General features: G+C 35.9%; 1 protein-coding gene across 5 annotated transcripts in view; it reads left to right on the forward strand.

The window, feature by feature from the left end:
* The window catches only part of QSER1 (glutamine and serine rich 1), an 80575-nt gene that overhangs the window by 34951 nt on the left and 23280 nt on the right, over positions 1-22344 (forward strand). For all 5 annotated transcript variants that reach the window (XM_042904597.1, XM_042904600.1, XM_042904601.1 and 2 more), the window contains exons 3-7: positions 773-885; positions 1941-2102; positions 4818-8498; positions 20945-21267; positions 22222-22338. In XM_042904597.1, the coding sequence (XP_042760531.1) occupies positions 2006-2102; positions 4818-8498; positions 20945-21267; positions 22222-22338 (4218 nt within the window). In that variant the 5' untranslated portion in view covers positions 773-885; positions 1941-2005. The remainder of the gene's footprint in view (positions 1-772; positions 886-1940; positions 2103-4817; positions 8499-20944; positions 21268-22221; positions 22339-22344) is intronic.

Here is a 22344-nt window from a genome sequence, read left to right on the forward strand (position 1 = left end):
TTTTCAAGTGGTTTAGTAAAAAAAGAAAGGTTTAGTAAAGAAAAGTGTATATATGTAAAGAAAAGTGTGTGTGTGTGTGTGTATATGTGTGTGTGTGTGTGTGTGTGTGTGTGTAGAGAAAAATAAAACAAAGGTAACACAATGTTCATGATTATTGAGTCTTAAGCAACAGGTGTATAATATTTTTATTGGACTTTCCATTCTTTTCTGGGTTTAAAATATTCAAAATAAATGTCAAGGGGATAAAAAATATCTTGTTCTGAATTACTCTCAATATGTACAAGCTTGAAATTGTCTAGGTGAGCTATTTAATTATCAGTTTATTTGAATTATCTGATACTCCATAGAATGGTAGAATTAGAGGGACCTTAGATCATCTTCTCTAATTCTGTATTCATACAGATGAAGAATTCAGTCTGACATTAAGTCTTTTATTCAAATGATACTGTAAGCAGGTGGTAGAGGTTGTATAATGAATTCAGCTGCCCTGTTTTCCAGGCTATTGCTCTTCCCACTGTACCATGTTATTTCTCTCCCAGTAAAAGGAAGTAAAGTTAAATTAAGGAATATACTGTGTATCATTTTTCTTCCTAGTATATCTTCAATATATTTCCCCATTTTGACAGTATTGTCAGACCGTATTTGATCTATTAATCAAATCTATTGAATTTAGTCAGAGACTTTTGCTACTTTTGATAATTGCTCTCCTAGAAATTTTTTGATCATATGGTTTGAGCTGTGTTTTTGGTCACTTATTTTTATTATCCTCTAGTTTAAGCTATGAAGAAGGACATCCCTCACACTCTGAAACAGATCTCCTTCAGAGACAGACTTTTGCAGCCTCCCATCAGCTTCCTGGATATGCTGCCACACCTCAGCCAACTGGTAAAAATGCTCTTGTAAAATTAATCTGGCTACGTTTAGTGAATAAGAACAAAAATCAGTTTTCATATTTTGGGTTATGAATGTGGGCAGAAAATAATGGAGCTGTGGGAAAAGTGAAAATGAAATTAAAAGCTTTGTCTTTTACTGATAGGGAATATCTATATAATTAATTGGGAGATCTTCCCAATCCTTGTAGATTTTTTTTTTAACTTTTTTCCACCTTTTTTTTTTTTTTTTTTTTTTTGAGAGACAAAGCACAAGCAGGGGAGGGGCAGAAAGAGGGGAAGACACAGAATCTGAAACAGGCCCCAGGTTCCGAGATGTCAGCACAGAGCCCAATGCAGGGCTATAACTCATGAGCTGTGAGATCATAACCTGAGCTTCTGAAGTTAGATGCTTAACCAACTGAGCCATCCAGGCACGCTGATTTTTGTAGATTTTATATTGTAACCATGCTTCATCAAATTCATGTGTGTTTGCTATTTCAAAATAAAACAGTTTAGGGTTGTAGAGGTTTTGGCCTTAAATTTCAGGGATTCTTTTTTATTTATTTATTTTAAAACATTTGAGACAGTGCAAGAGTGCATGAGTGGGGGGAGGGGCAGAGAGAGAGGAGAGAGAGAATCCCAAACAGGCTTTGTGCTGTCAGCATGGAACCCTATGCCAGGCTCAGTCTCACGAGCAAGGTCAAGACCTGAGCCAAAATCAAAGAGTCAGACGCTTAACCAACTGAGCCACCAAAGCACCCCCCTGTTTTTATTTTAAAAAGGACTCTCTGGGGGCACCTGGGTGGCTCAGTCAGTTGAGCATTCAACTCTTGATTTCAGCTCAGGTCATGGTCCCAGAATCATGGGATCAAGCCCTGCGTCAGGTTCCAAGGGCTCCATACTGAGCATGGAGCCTGCTTGGGATTCTCTCTTTCCTCCTGCCCCTGCTCCCAGGTACACTCTCTCTGTCTCTCAAAAAAAATAGGTAAATTAATTAAATATGAACAGAAATATACTTTTGTATTATTAAATATTTTACTTTGTGACATATTTTATCTTCAAACATAGGTCTTTCTGGAATATTTGATACTAGTGTGAACAGTGCCAGCACTAACACTAAAGAATCTTCAGTGATGAATTTTCTCTCTGCTGTTGAATCCCGAACTGCTCAGGCTGCTTCTTCAGGAACTACTCTTTTACCACAATTCAGGGCTCCATCCTGGCAGACAGGTGATTCTTTGTTTTCACAATTTTTTTTGAAGTTTATTTATTTATTTTCAGAGAAAGCATGAGTGGGGGAGGAGCAGAGAGAGACTCCCAAGGAACCATGAGATCATGGCCCAAGCCAGGATCAAGAGTCAGATGCTTAACCAGCTGAGGCATCCGGGCACTCTTGTTTTCAGAACTTATAAGTCCAGAAAAAATACTGATAAAAATTTTTATGGCCTTGTCATTATATAGTGTAGCTGAGAGTAATTACTGGTTTTCCGGTGAAATTTAAAACCTGGAATTTTTCACAATTTTAAGTTGGACGAAACTCAGATTTGTCACTTTGGTGAAAACTTAACAGATTGAAGAAGATAGATAATTATTGAAGATAAACCCTAGGTATAAAGTTCCTATCTGGCAGTTTATGTAGCTACTTGTCTACTTAATAAAAGCAAAAATTAAATTTTCTTTTATTTTTCCATTTCAGCTTTATTGAAGTATAATTGATACATAAAATTATAATATGTTTAAAGTGTACGTTGTGATTCACCATACATTGTGAAAGAATTACCCCTCAGTTGATTAATTAACACATCTATCACCTCACATATTTATCTTTTTTGGTTTTTGGTGAACGATTAAATTCATTTATCTTAGTGACTTCAGGTTGAGTAGATGATACAGTAAAAAACAATCTTGAGACTGATTTCATCATTAGAGTTTAATGTAAAGTTATCCAGAATTGAACAGATTAAATCACTATTTATTTAAAGTTCTGAATTACTCTCAAAATGTACAAGCTTGAAATTTTCTAGGTAAGTTATTTAAATCAGTTTATTTGAATTATCTGATATTCCATAGAATTAGAGGGGCCTTAGATTATCTTGTCTAGTCCTTTATTCATACAGATGAGGAATTTAGTCTGACATTAATTAAACTGTAGTGGACATTACAAGCTGATATTATATTTTCCCTGTTTATATATACATTCCATTTTTCACTTATTTCTCCCCCAAAATTATGTGTATGTTTTTACTTTTCTCAGGGTGACAGGAAAGTTAGGTGTTTTTTTTTTTAAAGGCTTTGTTTTAAATAATAAGACATGTCATCTTATTATTTGAGGAGATGTTTTATTTTTTAAATGTTTATATTTTTTTGAGGGAGAGTGTGAGCGGGGGAGAGAGGGGGACAGAGGATCCCAAGCAGGCTCTGGGCTGATAGCAGCGAACCTGATGCAGGGCTGGAACTGAGGAACCTGTCATGACCCGAGCCAAAGTCAGATACTCAACCAACTGAGCCACCCAGGTGCCCCAAAGAGATATTTTTAAATAATAGCTATAGGAAATAATACTTTACTATTCTGATATAATTCCATTAATAGAGCTCCTCAATTTAGCAGTTTTTTTTCTGCTTCCAAGGAGATAATTAATGTTTTAATGTGAAATAAAGGAGAATATTAAGAAACAAAGTAGCTTCTTCCTTTTTTGCTCCCTGGAATAACTGTACATTACACATAATCAGTTAGGCTTTCTATTCCAATTTCTATGATTATATTATTTTAAACACTAATACTAAATGTTTATTCTTTTAAGTATAACTAGATTACTTTTCTGTCTTTGTAGTAGCAATATTTTTTGACATTTAATGGGAAGAAGTGAGAGAAAAAGGTTTTTGAAAGGGCCAGAGAATCTTTTTTCCCCCTATTTTTCTAAAATAAACAACAAAATTTTAATGGAAGCTCACAAAAAACATGGAAACAACAAAAAAGTTATATGAAATGGAAAGTGATACTTCCTAACTACATTCCCACTTTTGTAGAGAAGAGTTAACAGTTCTTTGATATCTTTGTATATCAAAACATCTATATTCATGTACTCAGGGTTTGTAGCAATAGTATTAATAGGATATGCCATAATTATTTGATCATTCCATGTTGGTATACATACGGGTTGTTTCTACTTCTTACAGACAATAACTATAAGAAAGTACCTTGTATAGATATCATCGTGTCCATGTATTGCTATATGATAAATTTCTAGAAGTAGAATTTTTAGATCATAAGAGTATATGTTTTCACTTTACTATATGTGGCTAGAATGGTTTCTTGAAATGTTAATAATCTTATTGATAATACTTTATTAATTTCTGATCAGCCTTGTATAATAAGCACACATCTATTGTCATTGGAAGTTGTTCATAGAAAACCAAAATTTGGAATCCAAGAGATTTTTAAAATTTATATATTTTGATAAAGGAAATTGCAGGGTTAACCTCACTGTTTATTTTTAGATTTATTTATCATGTTAAATGTAGAGAGTTTAGTTTTCATTTTAATGTTATGAACATTTTAGTTTGTTGCTATTGCATTGAGATTTCAGGATAAATTAATCACTAGAGATTGTGTACATTTTTACTGGTTTCTTAATTTTCAGATGGCATTATCTAACTATAAACTCATTTCTATAACAATTATAGATACAAATTGCTAATACCTTTGTAACTTTGTTTTTGCTTTTAAGAAAGCTAGCTGTCTTGAAATGTAATTTTTTAAATTTACATGTAGAACTAGCTTATCAGGCTTTTCAGTCTTACAGAGATTTTTTCCCCCGCCCCTTCACCCTTACAGAGATTATAATGGGTTATGGGTACGTAAGTCTCTACTGTAAAAACGTGTGCGTGTGTGTGTGTGTGTGTGTGCTGTGATTGCTTAAAGTTCTTTATGTTTTCTCTTCACAGGTATGCATTCCTCAGCAGCAACTGAGCTGTTTGTTACTGGACCTTTGCCAACCACTGGAACACTTCCACCCTCTGCCCTCTCTGCTTATCAGCATCCCACCACCTTCAGCAATAGAAACTTTGCTACCACCTCACCTTTGGTGCTTCAGGATTCGTCTTTTAACACTACATCAAATGGAATTTTAAATCCTCATGACCCTCTGCTACAAATCAAGACTTCCCAGGGAACTGTTCCAACTGCTTTGGCATTTGAGCGCCTGGGCAGTTCTGCGTTAAGTAACAGCATACCACCTCAGTCTTCAACGTATCGCTCAGCGCAAGAGTCTGCACCCCATCTTTTACAACCTCAATTTAGTTTGTTGCCTTCAGCACTTGGGGGAGCCCAGCAAACTCCTCAAGCCTACAGTTCAACTCTCTTTACTAGTTCTACTGCTTCCATTGAAAGAGCTCTTCTTCGAGAATGTAGTGTTATTAAACACCATCAGCGGCCTTCAGGTACCCAGTCTATTCAGGCACAACTGACTGGTTCACAGCATTCCTTACATAGCTATCTGTCAAATGCAAGTGTGGTTAATTTTCAGGAAACAAGTAGGCAGTCATCTTTATCCTGTAGCCCAGTTGGAGATTCTACTCAGGTGAGCAATGGAGGATTACAACAGAAGACCTCCCAGGTGTCAGTGGAACTTGCTCAGTCTTACTCATCTACAATTCCATCATCAGGGTTTCCTCCATCTGCTACAAAAGTAAAAAGCTGTTCTACAAAACAACCACTAGCATCAACTAAGACCCCCAAACCTCAAAGTGTAATTCCTCCTGTGCAAACATTAAGCTATTCCAAACCTTTACATAACCAGAGTTCTGTAATATCGGGCCAAGCACAAATTTATTCTACAGCGCAGCTACCAAGCCTTTTATCAGTTAGTCAGTCCCAAAATTATGGTTTAGTACAGCCACATAATGTGCCATCTATTGTTCATTCACAGGTTTATAGGTCCAACAAAGTTGAGAAGTTGCCATCCTTATATAAAACATTGACTTTTTCTGGATCATCTCAGACTATAACTTCTGAAAATCAGACACTTAATTATTCTTCTAATCAACAAGAAGTATTATCTTCAGTTACAAATGAGAATTACCCTGCCCAAACAAGAGATCTGTCTTCAGTTAGTCAGTCTCAAAGTTATTCATCTAGTCATTCTCAGGGTTTACCACCAGTTAGCCAGACACAGGTTAGTTATTCATCTCAGTCACAGGTGTTATCAGTTGTTAGTCCTTCAGAAAGCTATGCTTCAGGGCAGTCTCTAACATTAACAGCCCCTTCTCTTTCTTACTCTTCTGCCACTCGGGCTCAGAATTTGCCAGATTCTAGCCCAACCCAGAATTATATTTCCATGCATTCTTCCCAGAATGCTCAGACTCAAGGGTCATCATCTCCCCAGTCCCAAAAGTTTTTGCCTGCTGCCCAGTCATCATCTTTTGCATCCTCTACTCACTGTCAGACATTACAGAATAACATACCTTCCCCTGATCCAAAGTCTTATGCTGAAAGAAAACTTGATTCAACTGTGTATACATCTTCAAAGCAAGAAGAGGATTTTCCAATGCAAGAGTTGCAGGTATTGCAGCCACAAGTGTCTCTTGAGTCATCAACCCAAAGGCTGTCAGATGGAGAAATTAATGTTCAAGAATCGGCTTATAAGGTGTCAAAGGCAGATGACAGGTATTCTCAGAGTGTAATTAGAAGTAATTCTCGTCTTGAAGATCAGGTTGTTGGGATTGCTCTACAAGGGTCAAAAAAAGAAGAAAGCATGGTTGGTTCAGTGACACAGCTTACCCAACAAATTGGCCAAGTCAGTGCAGCAACCCTTGATATTAAGAAGGCAACTAATTTAATGCAAACTCCACAAATAAGGTTGAATACTAAAGACCTCAACCCGCAGCATTCTCTTATACATAAGGTACATGAAGCCAAGGTCCAGGAGCAACATGATCAAATAATTAATGCCTCATCTCAGATTCAAATTCCAAATCATGCTTTAGGGCATGGCCATCAGGCATCTCTTCCTAACACACAGGTCCTTTTAGATTCTGCCTGTGATTTACAAATTCTTCAGCAGTCAATACTGCAGGCAGGTTTAGGACAAGTAAAGGCATCTTTACAAGTACAGCGTGTTCAAAGCCCTCAACAAATAGTACATCCTTTCCTTCAAATGGATGGTCATATTATTCAGAGCAATGGTGATCATTCTCAGCAGCAGCTCCATCCTCAAACTTCTGAAATTATGAAAATGGACCTCTCTGAGTCTTCAAAACCATTACAACAACATCTAACAGCTAAGGGCCATTTTAGTGAAACAAGTCAACATGATTCAAAGAATCATTTTGTTTCTCTTGGATCAATGTGTTTCCCAGAGGCAATGCTTCTCAGTGATGAGAGAAATATTTTATCAAATGTAGATGATATCTTAGCAGCTACAGCAGCAGCTTGTGGGGTTACTCCTTCTGATTTTTCCAAGTCAACTTCAAATGAAACCATTCCGGCAGTTGAAGATGGTGATTCTAAATCTCATTTTCAGCAGTCATTAGATGTTGGGCATGTGACTTCAGATTTTAACTCTGTGACAGCCGCAGTAGGAAAGCCACAGAATATAAATGATATTTCCTTAAATGGAAATCAAGTTGCTGTAAACCTGTCACCAGTACCAACCCTCCAGTCAAAAATGACTCTTGATCAACAGCATATTGAAACTGGTCAAAATAAAGCATCTAAAGTAATTTCACCTGTGGTTGGACCAAGTCATGATGTCCAGGAGCAAAGTTCTGGCTCATTCAAGAAACAGTCTGCTACCAATCATGAATCTGAAGAAGATAGCGAAGTTCCTATGGATAGTACATTAAATAATAACAGAAGCCAAGAGTTTGTTTCTAGTAGAAGTATAAGTGGAGAAAGTGCTACATCAGAGAGTGAGCTCACCGCTGATGACAGCAGTGTGTCAGTGAACCCAGCTAGAAGTACACTTGCACTGTTGGCCATGGCCCAACCTGGGGAGGCCATCGGTGTCAAGATTGAAGAAGAAAATCAAGAATTAATGCATTTTAACCTTCAGAAGAAAAAAACTGGAAAGGGGCAAACAAAAGAGGAAGACAACAGTAATCAGAAACAGCTGAAAAGACCTGCCCAGGGCAAACGCCAGAATCCAAGGGGAACAGATGTGTATCTGCCATATACTCCTCCTTCCTCAGAGAGCTGCCATGATGGTTATCAGCATCAAGAAAAAATGAGACAGAAGATCAAAGAAGTAGAGGAAAAACAGCCAGAAGTCAAAACAGGATTTATTGCCTCTTTCTTAGATTTTCTGAAATCTGGGCCCAAGCAGCAGTTTTCCACTCTTGCTGTACGAATGCCTAACAGGACTAGACGACCAGGGACCCAGACTGTTCGTACATTTTGTCCCCCACCACTTCCAAAGACTTCTTCGACAACACCCACACCTTCCGTGTCTGAAATTGGGGGTAACAGTCCATCAGAAAAAGTTGATAATGAACTTAAAAACTTGGAACATTTATCTTCATTTTCTTCTGATGAAGAAGATCCTGGAGTATGTGGTCATGATATTTATAAAAGCGCCTCTACTACCTTAACTACTTTGGATGCTACTTCTGATAAAAAGAAGAAAGCAGGTAAAGTTTTAAATTTTGGATTCATAATAATGGCTTTCCACTCTTATTTTTATGGTGACAGAATGGGTTTTAAGCTTTCTTGAAGCAGGTCTGCAAATAAATTTTCAGGACAAAATGCATAGGTAGGTATTTTAGGTACTTTTTTTTTTTAATGTTTCTTCCCTGTAGGAAAGTTTTGGGGTTTAGGTTGAGAACTTCTGTGTTTTCTTGACTTTTTACCACATGATACATAATTTACATAGTGTGTATCCAGGGTTCTCTAATCTGAGACATCTTGAGGTGGGTTATGGACATGAGGCATTTGTACTGGGGGCCCTGTTGTAGTAGTAACTGGCATATTTTCTTGGTATGTCAATTTTACATGAAGACTAACATTTTGCTGTTAAATATTATTATACTATGTGTAACATGCACATTAAGGTAAAATTAAAAATTTTTTGTGTTGGCTTCAGACTATACCCAAATCTTTGGGTGTGCTTTCACTTTACTCTGTAGTTAAATGAACATTTGGAGGAACTGATTTAAGAAGCTCTGCCTCATGTGAACTATTTTAAGGAAGATGCTAAGGAAAAATCTTTATAACAATATAGTAGCCACCACCTCTGTGCTAGGAACTAGTAGCAGTGTTGTGAGATCTGCATTGTTCTCTCCAATATCAGATGGTATAACCAAGAGTGAATGAATTGTGCAGGTCCATACAACTAGTAAGCGACAGAGCTGGAGTCTGTACTCAGGTTTGTCTGATTGTAGAGCCTCTATTCCTGGCTAGCTCTTTTGTATAAAGTGGTGCTTTGAAAGTTAAACCCTGTTTTGCGATGTACCTTATTAGTTTCTCTCTGGACTTGAGACTACCTTTAACTGCTGAAGTGATCTGAAACAACCTGTATTCCAAATAATCTGTTAGCATAAACATCTGCTAATTCATTTCTAAAGAATTCACATTTTGTTATACAGGGAAATCAGTATAATGGAATGTCAATGTTAGAGCCAAAGACATTATGTACGTGGATAATCCTAGTAAGATTTTACACTCCTTTTCCCCCAATTCAGGTTGCTTTGCAATTGTTATTATATTCCCTCTTCCATTTGTAGAACAATGCTTTTATAATTTTTGTTCTAAAATAGAAATCTAGGGACACCTGGGTAGCTCAGTTGCTTAGGCTTCCGGCTCTTCATTTCAGCTCAGCTCATGATCCCAAGGTTGTGGGATAGAACCCTGAGTCGGTGCAGAGCCTGCTTGGGATTTTCTTTCTCCCTCTCTCTCAGCCCCATCCCTGCTCGTTCACACTCTCTCTCTCTCTCTCTTTCCCCCCGCCCCCTCTCTCTCAAAATAAATAAAAAAAAAAATGAAAGGTCCAGCACTGAGAGGGCCCTTTCATTTAAAAAAGAGAAGTAAAAATAAAATATGAATCAAATACGAAAAATGAATATAAATCAAATCTGAAATTGTGAGCCCTGCGCCCAGCATGAGGCTTGAACTCACAACCCTGAGATCCAGAGTAGCATGCTCTATGGACTGAGCCATTCAGGTACCCAAAGTCTGACCCTTCTGATTTATTTTTACAGGAGGTGAGGTATGGGTTGAAGTTAATTTTTTTAAATATGCAAGTCCAGCTTTTCCAGCACCATTTGTTGAAAAGAGTCCTTTCTTCTTCTGTTGCCTTTGCATTTTTTATAAAAAATCAGTTGATCATATTTGTATGAATCTATTTCTGGACTGTCAATTCTGTTACATTGATCTGTGTGTTTATGCTTTTGAAAATAACACAGTCTTAATTGCTGTAGCTTTATAGTAAACCTTGAAAAAGAGCAGTTGCGAATTCAAATTTGTTCTTTTTCAAAATTGTTTTGCCTTTTCTAGTTCCTTTCCTTTTCCATATAAAATTGCAAATCAGCTGTATCTACCAAAAAAAATTCTCACTGGAATTTTGATTTTGATTTCTTTGAATCTGTAGCACTTTGAGGAAAACTGAACTATTAACAGTGTACTGAGTGTTAACAATTCATGAACACATTTGATTTTTCACTAGTCTTTTATAGTTTTGGGCATATAGATCCTGCACATGATCTATATTTAGGGATGTAGAGCCTAAATATTTTTGGTGCTATTTATTGTAAATGATGCTTTTTAAAAATTTCTAATTTTAGTTATTTATTGGTAGATTATAAAAATTGTCATATATATGTATATTATATACATAATATATATGTATATATAATATATAATATATATATTATGTGTGTGTATATAATATACATATATATATATATTGTTGATCTTAAATCCTACAAATCTGCACAACTTATTCTAGGGGTTTGTTGTGTTGTTTTTTTTTTTTTTTTATTCTGTAGGATTTTTTTTTTTTAACGTTTATTTATTTTTGAGACAGGGAGAGACAGCATGAATGGGGGAGGGTCAGAGAGAGAGGGAGACACAGAATCTGAAACAGGTTCCAGGCTCTGAGCTGTCAGCACAGAGCCTGACGCGGGGCTCGAACTCACGGACCGCGAGATCATGACCTGAGCCAAAGTCAGATGCTTAACTGACTGAGCCACCCAGGCGCCCCTGTAGGATTTTTTATGTAGAAAATTGTCATCTGCAAATAAGGATGGTTTCATTTTTCTTTTCCAGTCTTAATGCCTTCTTCATTCCTGTCCTAATGTATAGGAATAAGCATTCCTATACAATGTTTAATGAGAGAGTTGAGTGTAGACATTCTGAATATGTTCTTGATCTTTGAAGGAAAAAAAATCAACCTTTTGCCATTAAGTACGATGTTCACTATAGGTTTTTTGTAGATGTCTTATCACATTAAAGAAATTCTTTACATTGCCTAGTTTGGTAATGTAAAGTTTTTATAATGAATGGAAGTTGAATTTTGTCAAATGATTTTTCTTCATCTGTTGAAATGATCATGTAGTTTTCTTATTAAGTCTTTAAATATGGTGAATAACATTGACTGATTTTCAAATATATTCATGGCCTTGCATTCCCAAGATAAACCTCAGCAATTGTGATATATTATCTTTTTTATACATCAGTGGATTCAATTTTCTAATTTTTTTACATCCATGTTTGCAGTGGATATTGGTCTGTAGTTTTCCTTTTGTAATTCCTTTGTTTGGTTTTGGTATCTGGTTGTTGCTGACCTCATAAATGACTTGGTGATTCTTCCCTTCTCTGTTTTCTGCAAGAGGTTGGGTAGTACTATCTCTTCCACAAATGTTTGAATTTGTTAATGAAACCGTTTGAACCTGGAGTTTTCTTTGTCAGAAACTTTTTTGCTATGAGTTCAGTTTCTTTGATACAGAGCTGTTCACCTTGCCTGTTTCTTCTTGACTGTGCTTTGGTAGTTTGTATCTTTGAAGGGATCATTCCGTTTTAATTGAGATGTCAAATTTATCAGCATAGAGTCGTTGGTAGTATTTCCTCATGTTAGTAATTTGTGTCTTCTCTCTTTTTGTCATGGTCTGAATAGAAGTTTATTAATTTTATTGATTCTTTTTCTCCTTTGTTGGCAGTTTCACTGATTTTTGCTCTTCTCGTCATTTCCTTTTTCCTGCTTGATTTAGGTTTATTATACCCTATTTTTCTAGTTTCTTTTGGTAGAAGCCTAAATTGTTAAGACCCCTCTTCTTTTCTGCTATATGCATTTAATGTTACAGACCTCTCTCTAAGCCCTGCTTTAGCTATGTCCCACAAACTTTAATTATTTATTTTTTATTTATATATTATTTTTTCAGTTCTTTCTCTCTCAAAAAATAAACATTAAAAAATTTATAAAAACAATATTTCAACTTTAGTATTTCATTTTTAAATTTATCTCTGCTTTTTCTGTCTGTATCTTTTTGTACTATGCTTCTAGTGTTTGACCTAGTGATTACCATCCACATAGAATTAATATTTTTATGATTCTGGCACACCTGGATGGCTCAGTTGGTCGAGTATCAGACTCTTGATTTCAGCTCAGGTCATGGTCTCATAGTTGGTGGGTTCAAGCCCCACGTTGGGCCTTGCCCTAACAGCGCAGAGCCTGCTTGGGATTCTCTCTCCTCTCTGCCCCTCCCCAACTTGCACTCTCTCTCTCTCAAAATAAATAAATAAACATTTTAAAACAATATTTTTATGATTTCAAGTAAAATGTCAAAGTCTAACGACCATACAGGTCCCTTTACCCTTGCCCTTATGTTATACATATTTGGCATATATATTACATCTATCTACATATATTGAAAACTCTAATAGGGGTTTGCTTTCAATAGTCAAATACGTTTTAAATAACTTAAGAGGAGGAAGAGAGCCTATTATATTTACTCAGATATTTATAATTTCTGTTGCGGTTCCTTTATTCCTGATGTTCCAAGTTACCCTCTGGTATCATTTGCTTCCCATTAGCCCAAAGATTACTTTTTCTTTTTCTTTGGTTTTCAGCAATGTGATTGTTTATCTGGGTAGGGTTTATCCTGTTTGGAGTTCACTGAGCTTCTTAAATCTGCAAAACGTATGTCTTTTACCAAATTTGAGAGTTTGGGGACATTACTTTTTCTGTACCAATCTTTTTCTCTCCTTACAGGACTCCAGTGACACTTCAGTGACACAAATGTAAAACCTTTTGATATTGTTCCTGACATTCTGTTCATTTTTTTCAATCTTCTTTTCCTCTCTGTTCTAAACATTGTATAATTTCTATTGGCCTATCTTACAGTTCATTGATTTTTCAGCCTTCTCAATTCTGTTACCGATCCCATCCAGTGAATTTTTTATTTCAGATATTTTTTAAATTATAAAATTTGTTTTGGGTTCTTTTTTCTAGTTTCTGTTTCTCTGCTGAGAATTTACATATTTCCATTCATTTTAATGTAATTATTTTTTTTTTTTAGTGTTTTTTTATTTTGGGAGAGAGAGAAAGAGTGAGTGAGAGAGGAGCAGAAAGAGAGGGAGAGAGAGAATCCCGAGCAGGCACCATGCATGCTCAGTGTGGAGCCCAAATGGGGCTCAATCTCATGACCTTGGGATCAATCATGACCTGAGCTGAAGTTAAAAGTTGGACACTCAACCAACTGAGCAAGCCACTCAGGCACCCCTTAAAAAAATATTGTTTCATTTCTTTTTTTTTTTTTTTTAACATTTATTTATTTTTGAGAGAAAGAGACAGAGTGTGAGTGGGAGAGGGGGCAGAGAGAGAGAGAGAGAGAGAGGGAGACACAGAATTAGAAGCAGGCTCCAGGCTCTGAGCTGTCCAGCACAGAGTTCAAGCAGGGCTCAAACTCACGAGTGGTGAGATCATGACCTGAGCTGAAGTCAGACACCCAACCGACTGAGGTGCCCCTTTTATTTGATTTCTTAATGTTGAACCTTTTTAAGAAAATTCTACCATAAACTCTGCTTGGTCATGCTGAATTATTTTAATCCATTGCAAGATTTAAGTTGCTAGTGTTTTATTTAGGATTTTTACACTTAGATTCATAAGTGAGATTAACGCTTATAGTGTTTTTTTTAAGTTTTTTTTTTTTAATATTTATTTTATTTTTGAGAGAGAGAGAGACAGAGCATGAGCAGGGAGAGGCAGAAAGAGGGAGACACAGAACTCCAAGCAGGTTCCAGGCTCTGCGATGTCAGCATAGAGCCCAACGAGGGCCTCAAACTGTGACATGAAACTCACAAACTGTGAGATCATAACCTGAGCTGAAGTTGGATGCTTAATTGACTAAGCCACCCAGGCGCCCCTATGCTTATAGTGTTTTTTGCCTTAATCTTTTTATTGCTATATTTTTGGTTTTGTGTTTTCGTTTTTTGTCTTAATATTCACTTTTATAGTCAGGAATATGCTGGTCTTATACATTGAATTGGGAGAGTTTTTTTTTTTAATTTTTTTAACGTTTATTTATTTTTGAGACAGAGAGAGAGCATGAACAGGGGAGGGTCAGAGAAAGAGGGAGACACAGAATCTGAAACAGGCTCCAGGCCCTGAGCTATCAGCACAGAGCCCAACGTGGGGCTCGAACCCACAGATTGTGAGATCATGACCTGAGCCGAAGTCGGACGCTCGACCGACTGAGCCACCCAGGCGCTCCGAATTGGGAGAGTTTTTATATTTGTCTAAGCTTTGAAAAAATTTACCTACCACATATAATAGGGGTTTGGTAGAACTTTCTTAGAATATATCTGGGACTTTCCAGTTTTTTTCCTGAGGTAGTTTAATCTATCAAGATCAATTTTTTTAAAGGTATGGTATTTTCTAGTAAAATCATCCCTTTCATTTAGATTTTTTTAATCTGTTATGAAGTTGCACATAGCATTTAATCCCCTCTGTTTCTATACATATGTTCTCTTTCTTGCTCCAAATGTGTTTGAATCTTTTTCCTTATCATTCTGTGAAGTTTACCTATTTAATAGTTCTTTTCAATGAACCAGTGTACTTTTTATTTATTCCTGCTTTCATTTTCTTACTCACTTTTTCTTTACTCAGTTCTATTTCTCTATCTTCCCTGGGTTCAATTTAATATTCTCTCTCTGGCTTCTTGAGTTTAATAGTTTATTTTTATATGTATATCCTTGCTTTTTAATGAATGGCATTAAAGTGTAAGGTTTCTTCATTGCAACACACTCCGGCTCTATCTATGCCTTTGGTTTCAATTTGTAATGCTCTCACTCCTTTCTAAATGCTTTGTCATTTCAGTTTTAATTTCCTTTTTAACCTAAGAGTTATTAAGAATTGTGTGTTTTTGCCTATTTCCTAATAGGTTTCTATTTTTGTTGTTGGTACTCATTTATTACTAATTTATGGCCCTACTGTATTTTGGTCAAAGGAGTGCTTCAATAATGCCTGCTTTTGGATATTTATGAAAAGTTTGCTAGTGGCTTGGTAAATGATCATTTTTTATAAATAATTCATGAATACTATGTGCTATAGATTATATTTGGTAATGCCGTTCAAATCCTTTATATCTCTTTTTTTTGTTTAATGTAATACATGACATTAGGTTATATAAGAAAATTTATGTTTGTTGGACCTAAATGACAGGTCTAGAATTTGCCTTGAACTATCCCAGCAAATATAAAATGGGTGATGGAAATATGAAAGAAGTATACCAAAATGTTCGTAGTAGTTACTATAACTGGGTTATGGTATTTGAGGGTTTGTATTTTCTACTTTTATGTATGTTTGAAATTCTGAATAATAAACAGTTTTTTAAATCCTTCCTATCCTTATTTGTTTTTAGATTGCTTGATCTGTTGATTCCTGAAAAAGGTGTGTTAAAGTTTCCAACTATGTTTGATTGTTTCTCTAATACTGTTTACTTGATATGTTTCAAACCCATGTGATCGGGTACATAAAATTGTACTAAGTTAAATTTCCTTTTCATAAAATCTTTTTCTCTTTTAATTTCTCATTTCTGTTTTTAATATTGCCATACTAATTTTATTGTTACTGTTTTGGTATATTTTCCCATATCTGTTTTCTTTCAAAATATTTTCTCTTGTGAAATATAACTCACATATGGAAATAAATATAAGACATGTAAGATAACACACATACAATTTCTATAAATTTGAAAATGCAGACATTACTTAAGCCATATTCCCTGACTATAATGCAATAATTTTATAAATAATAGTTGAAAGGAAAAAAAGAAAAGGACAAAGAAATAAAAAGTTTATTTTTAAAACTTCTAAATAACTTCTCCTAAATAACTCATGGCTTTCAAAAGAAACCAAAACTGAAATGATTAACTACTTAGAAAGGACAGTGGAGCATTACATTTAAAAACCAATGAGATGTGCCAAAAGTGTGGAGCAAAGAATAAAATTTAATGGTGTTAAATGCTACTCATTAGAGAACAAGAAAGTACAAAATTTGAATATTATATTAATTTTTTTAATGATTAGTATTTTGAGAGAGAGACAGAGACGGAGTGCAAGTTGGGGAGGGGCAGAGAGAGAGGGAGACACAGAATCTGAAGCAGGCTTCAGGCTCCAATCTGTCAGCACAGGACCTGATGCAGGGCTCGAACCCACAAACTGTGAGATCATGACCTGAGCCAAAGTCAGACGCTCAACCAGGTGCCCCCAAATTGAATATTATACATTAAACTCAACTCATAACCTCTAGAACTAACCACTATCTTAGTTGGGGGTGGTAATCACTTCCTTGCTTTTCTTTTGTAATTTTATCACCTGTGTATGCATCCCTAAATACTATACCTTTGTTTTTTTAAGTTTATTTGACATACAATGTTATATTAGTTTCCAATGCATAGCTTATTGATTCAACAATTTCATACATTTCTCAATCTGTCACCATACAACATTAATACAGTATTATTGACTGTATTCCTTCTGTTATTTTCATCTCCATTACTTACTTTATAACTGGAAGTATGTACCTCTTAATCCCTTTTATGTATATTGTACTATACTACACCTGAACACTCTTCTTAGCTTTGGTTTGTTTTAAAGCTTCATAAAAATAGCATCGTAGAGTATTTATATATAGATGTTTCCCTTTACTAATTTGAAAGTTAATACATTCTTTTATTTTTATTAAAAAAATTTTTTTAATTACTCAGCAATCAAAAAGAATGAAATCTTGTCATTCGCAACTATGTGGATGGAACTAGAGGGTACTATGCTAAGCGAAATTAGTCAGAGAAAGACAAATATCATATGACTTCATTTGTATGAGTACTGTAAGATACAAAACAGATGAACATAATGGAAGGGAAGCAAAAATTATACAAAAACAGGGAGGGGGACAAAAACATAAGAGACTCTTAAATATGGAGAACAAACAGAGGGTTACTGGAGGGGTTGTGGGAGGGGGGATGGGCTAAATGGGTAAGGGGCATTAAGGAATCTACTCCTGAAGTCACTGTTGCACTATATGCTAACTTAGATGTAAATTTTTTTAAAAATTAAATAAAAATTAAAAGGAAAAAAAACTCACAGTGAAAAGGAAAATGTATTTGATGACATGAGAATTTAAAAAGTCTGGATGCAAAAGCTCCATTGATAAAATAAAAATAATTATACACTGGGAAATAAAAATAAAAGAGAAATAAAAAAATTTTTTTTAATATTTATTTTTTGAGAGAGAGACACACACAAAGTGTGAGCAGGGGTGGAGCAAAGGGAGACACAGACTCTGAAGCAGGCTCCAGGCTCAGACCTGTCAGCACAGAGCCCAACTTGGGGCTTGAACTCATGAAACTCAAGGTCATGACCTGAGCTGAATTCGGCCACTTAACTGACTGAGCCACCCAGGTGCCCCAGTTATACATTCTTTTAAAAGAAATATTTGCTTAGTTTTTTACTCTGGACATTTTCTTTTTTTGTTTATTTTTTTATATGTTTATTTTGAGAAAGAGGGAGAGAGAGCACACGGGCAGGGTGGGGGGGAGTGGCAGACAGAGAGGGGAGAGAGAGAGGATCCCAAGCAAGCTCTGCACTGTCGTTGCAGAGCCCGATGTAGGGCTTAATCTCGTGAACTGTGAGATCATGACCTGAACCGAAATCAAGAGTCGGACACTTAACTAACTGAGACACCCAGACACCCCTAAAATTTATTTATTTTGAGAGAGAGCACATGTGTATGCACGAGTAGGAGAGGGGCAGAGAGAGAGAAAGGGAGAGAGAGGATCCCAAGGAGGCTCCATGCTGTCAGTGCAGATCCCGAAGTGGGGCTCAATCCCATCAACCATGAGATCATGACCTGAGCCAAAATCAAGAGTCAGATGCTCAACCCACTGAGCCAATCAGGTGCCCATGGACATTTTCAAATATAAACAAAGATTGATATAATTAAACCAATGTATGTATCACTCAGGTTTTTTTTTTAATTTTTTTCAGTGTTTATTTTTTTGAGGGAGTGTGTATGCACATGTGCAAGGGAGGGGCAGAGAGAGGGGGGTATAGATGATCAGAAGTGGGCTCTGTGCTGACAGCAACGAGTCCAGTGGGGGGCTTGAACTCACAAACAGTGAGATCATGACCTGAGCCAAAGTCGGACACTTAACCAACTGAGCCACCCAGTGATAGGTACCCCTATCACTTAGCTTTAATAATCATTGATACGTGGTCAGTCTCGTCTCATTCCTGTATTCCCAACCCCTCATTATTTTGATGAAATATTTCTGTTCTTTTCCTGGTTATAGTAGGAATTACAGTATGTATTTTCTGCTTCTCAAAATCTGTTAATATCTTTCTCTCCTCCTGGATAATAGTAGACTTTTGAACACTAGAACTCTCTGAACAATGTGTATAGTTTTCAGAAGGGAAGCTTTATATTTTTCTGAAATTTATTCCCAAATATATTTTTTTGATGCTATTATAAATGGAATTGTATTCCTGAATTCTTTTTTTTTAACGTTTATTTATTTATTTATTTTGAGAGAAAGAGTGTGCTCATGTGAACAGTGGGAAGGCAGAGAGAAAGAGAGCGAGAGAGAATCCCAAGCAGGCTCCATGCTGTCAGCTCAGAGCCCCATACAGAGCTCCATCTCACAAACCGTGAGGTCATGACTTGAGCCAAAATCAAGAGTGGGACACTTAACCAACTGTGCCACCCTGGCACCCCCCTGAATTCATTTTTGGATAGTTCGTTGCGAGTATATAGAAATACATTTGGGGCCGCCTGGCTGGCTCAGTTGGTACAGTATGTGACTCTTGATCTTGAGGTTGTGAGTTCATGGCCCACGTTGGGTGTAGAGCTTACTTTAAAAAAATACTATTGATTTTTATATATTGATTTTATACTCTGAAAACTTGCTGAACTTATTAACTCAAATAGTTTTTTTAGGAGATTCCTTTGGATTTTCTTTTTTTTTTTTTTTTTTTTTTTAATTTTTTTTTTTTTTTAAACGTTTATTTATTTTTGAGACAGAGAGAGACAGAGCATGAACGGGGGAGGGTCACAGAGAGAGGGAGACACAGAATCGGAAACAGGCTCCAGGCTCCGAGCCATCAGCCCAGAGCCTGACGCGGGGCTCGAACTCACGGACCGCGAGATCGTGACCTGGCTGAAGTCGGATGCTTAACCGACTGCGCCACCCAGGCGCCCCTCCTTTGGATTTTCTATATACAAGATCATGTCATCTGCAAATAGAGATTATTTATTTCTTCAGACATCTTTCTTGGGGGAAAGCATCTATCTAGTTTTTTACCATTAAGTCTGATGTCAGCTTTTGGGTTTTTGTAGATGCCCTTTATCAGGTTGAAGTTCCCTCCTATGTTCAGCTTGTTGAGTATTTTTATCACAAAAGTGTTTAAATTCATGTTGCTGAATTTTGTCAAATGCTTTTTCTGCATCTAATGAGATGATCCTTTGGTTTTGTCCTTTGTTATGTTAATATGATGACTGATTGATCTTTAGATGTTAAAACCCATTTGGTCATGATGTATAATTCTTTTTATATGTTGGTTGATTTCCTCATATGTTGAAGATTTTTGTGTATATATTCATGAGGGATGCTGATCCTATGGTTTTTTGTGTGTGATGTTTTGTCTGGTTTAGGTATTGGAATAATACTGGCTCTATAGAATGAAGCGGGAAGTGTTTCCTTCTATTTTTTTGGCTTATGATGAATTGATATTAATTCTTACTTAACTTAAAATTGGTAGAATCTATTTGTGAACCCATTTGGGCCTGTGCTTATCTTTGTGGGATGCTTTTTAACATTTTTTTATTCTCCCTACTTGTTGGTCTGTTCATATATTGTATTTCTTCTCGAGTCCTTTTTAGTTTTCATTTTTCTAGGAATTTCGTCTTATTTGTTAGCATACAATTTTTCATGTTATTATTTTATAATCCTTTTTATTTCTGTAGTTCTTAGAGCTTTTTCAAAGTATTTTGGGGTGTTGTTTTCCCTTCCCACATCCAATTTGCTTTTCTTCTTCTAGGAATTCTTCACAGCTTTGGTCAGCTGATCCTTCTTATCTTGCATCCCTTTTGTGTCTCTGTTCTTCTAAAAAATTTTTTAATGTTTATTTATTTTAGAGAGAGAAAGACAGAGAATGAACAGGGGAGGGGCAGATAGCGGGCAACACAGAATCCAAGGCATGCTCCAGGCTCTGAGCTGTCAGCGCAGAGCCCAGTGCAGGGCTTGAACCCACAAACTACAAGATCATGACCTGAGCCAAAGTCGGACCCTTAACCGACTGAGCCACCCAGGCACCCTTCTGTTCTTAAAATAGCTTTGTGCTACTTAATGGACTCAGGGGTAAGAGTAGGTTGATGGAGGCCCTCAGTCTGATTGTCATCCAGATGTAATTCTATCACTTTGTTTCTTGGAAATTTACAGCCATATTTTAATTTCTTACTATAGTGTTCATTGTTTCAAACAATTGATGGTAAAAATAATCAAGTCTTTCTTTTTACACTGTTCAGATTTTACTCCAAACAAGTAAATATTTGTTTGTATTACTGATTTGCATTTGCTTGATCTAGTTTCAGAAGCCCTACGGGTGGCAACTACTAGCCCAACTGCCAATACTACTGGTACTGCTACCTCTACCACTGTGGGTGCAGTTAAACAAGAACCTCCCTGCTCTACTTCATCTGCAATAAATATCCTGGAAAATATAAACTCTACAGAACCCCCAAAGCCCTGCGAACTTGATGGGCTTCCTTCAGACCAGTTTGCAAAAGGACAGGACACTGTTGCCATAGAAGGTTTTACAGATGAGGAGAACACAGAAAGTGGAGGAGAAGGCCAATACAGAGAGCGTGATGAATTTGTGGTAAAGATAGAAGACATAGAGACTTTTAAGGTGATTTAAATGTTCACAGGTGTAAAGGTCATAGTTTAGTGGGCATGTCCTATACTAAGCCTTCATAATGACTAATAGTATGCCTCTGGCTTGAACTGCAAAAAGTTATATTTTTATAGTTATTCTGTTGTAATTGCTAGATAATAAAATCAAACTAGCAGATGTCAGATATTTTGAAAAAGCAGTTTAAAATTATTTTGACTTTTTCTGAGTTTTGCATATTTCTGACTAGTCAGTATGCTGCATTTAGGTGCTAGTAATGAGAGCAGTTTTGAAATGTTAATGTTTTTGAAGGCTCCCAACTCAATTGTATTGTTAAGGGGTTGGAGAAAATGGTTATTTTTTTTATTTAAGAGTTTAAAGAAAGTAATAGGAATATAAAATAAACACAGAATTCACTTATTTTCATAATTTCAAATTATAGAACCATAGGTAGAATGGTAAATTTCATACCAGGCAATTTTAGCTGTGCTTAAAATAATATATTTTTTGGGTTTTTGTTTCCTTGCTTTTGATTTTATTTTTGAATTGGGGTGGAGAGGAATGGCATTAAAAAGTATAATGAGGAATATAATATAACATTCGAATTGTCTATATGCCTTCCATTCACAATTAACTACTGTTAATATTTTAGCATATTTGTTTCTGGTCTTTTTGAATATGTACATACTCTTGTAAAACTGCACAAATAATGTATCAAAATATCATTAGGGGAAAACTTTCCAGTAGTTACACAAAAGGGTAATGAGCTACTGTACATGTTGGTGTCCTCCCTGTTTCTGGAAGAATTTTAGCAGAGATTGAATAGCCACCTTATAAAAATTATTGCAAAAATTCAGCTAGGTTAAAAATAATAGCTATATAGGTCATTCATTTTTCTTTTAGTTCTAAGATTCTATAAATCTAGAATATGTTGCCAGTTTTTAAAAATGTAACTGATTCCACATATTACAGGAGGCTTTAAAAACAGGAAAAGAACCCCCAGCTATTTGGAAAGTACAAAAAGCTTTATTACAGAAGTTTGTTCCTGAAATTCGAGATGGACAAAGAGAATTTGCTGCTACAAATAGTGTAAGT

The sequence above is a fragment of the Panthera leo genome, chromosome D1 (assembly GCF_018350215.1).
Source record: "Panthera leo isolate Ple1 chromosome D1, P.leo_Ple1_pat1.1, whole genome shotgun sequence".
NCBI classification, from domain to species: domain Eukaryota; kingdom Metazoa; phylum Chordata; class Mammalia; order Carnivora; family Felidae; genus Panthera; species Panthera leo.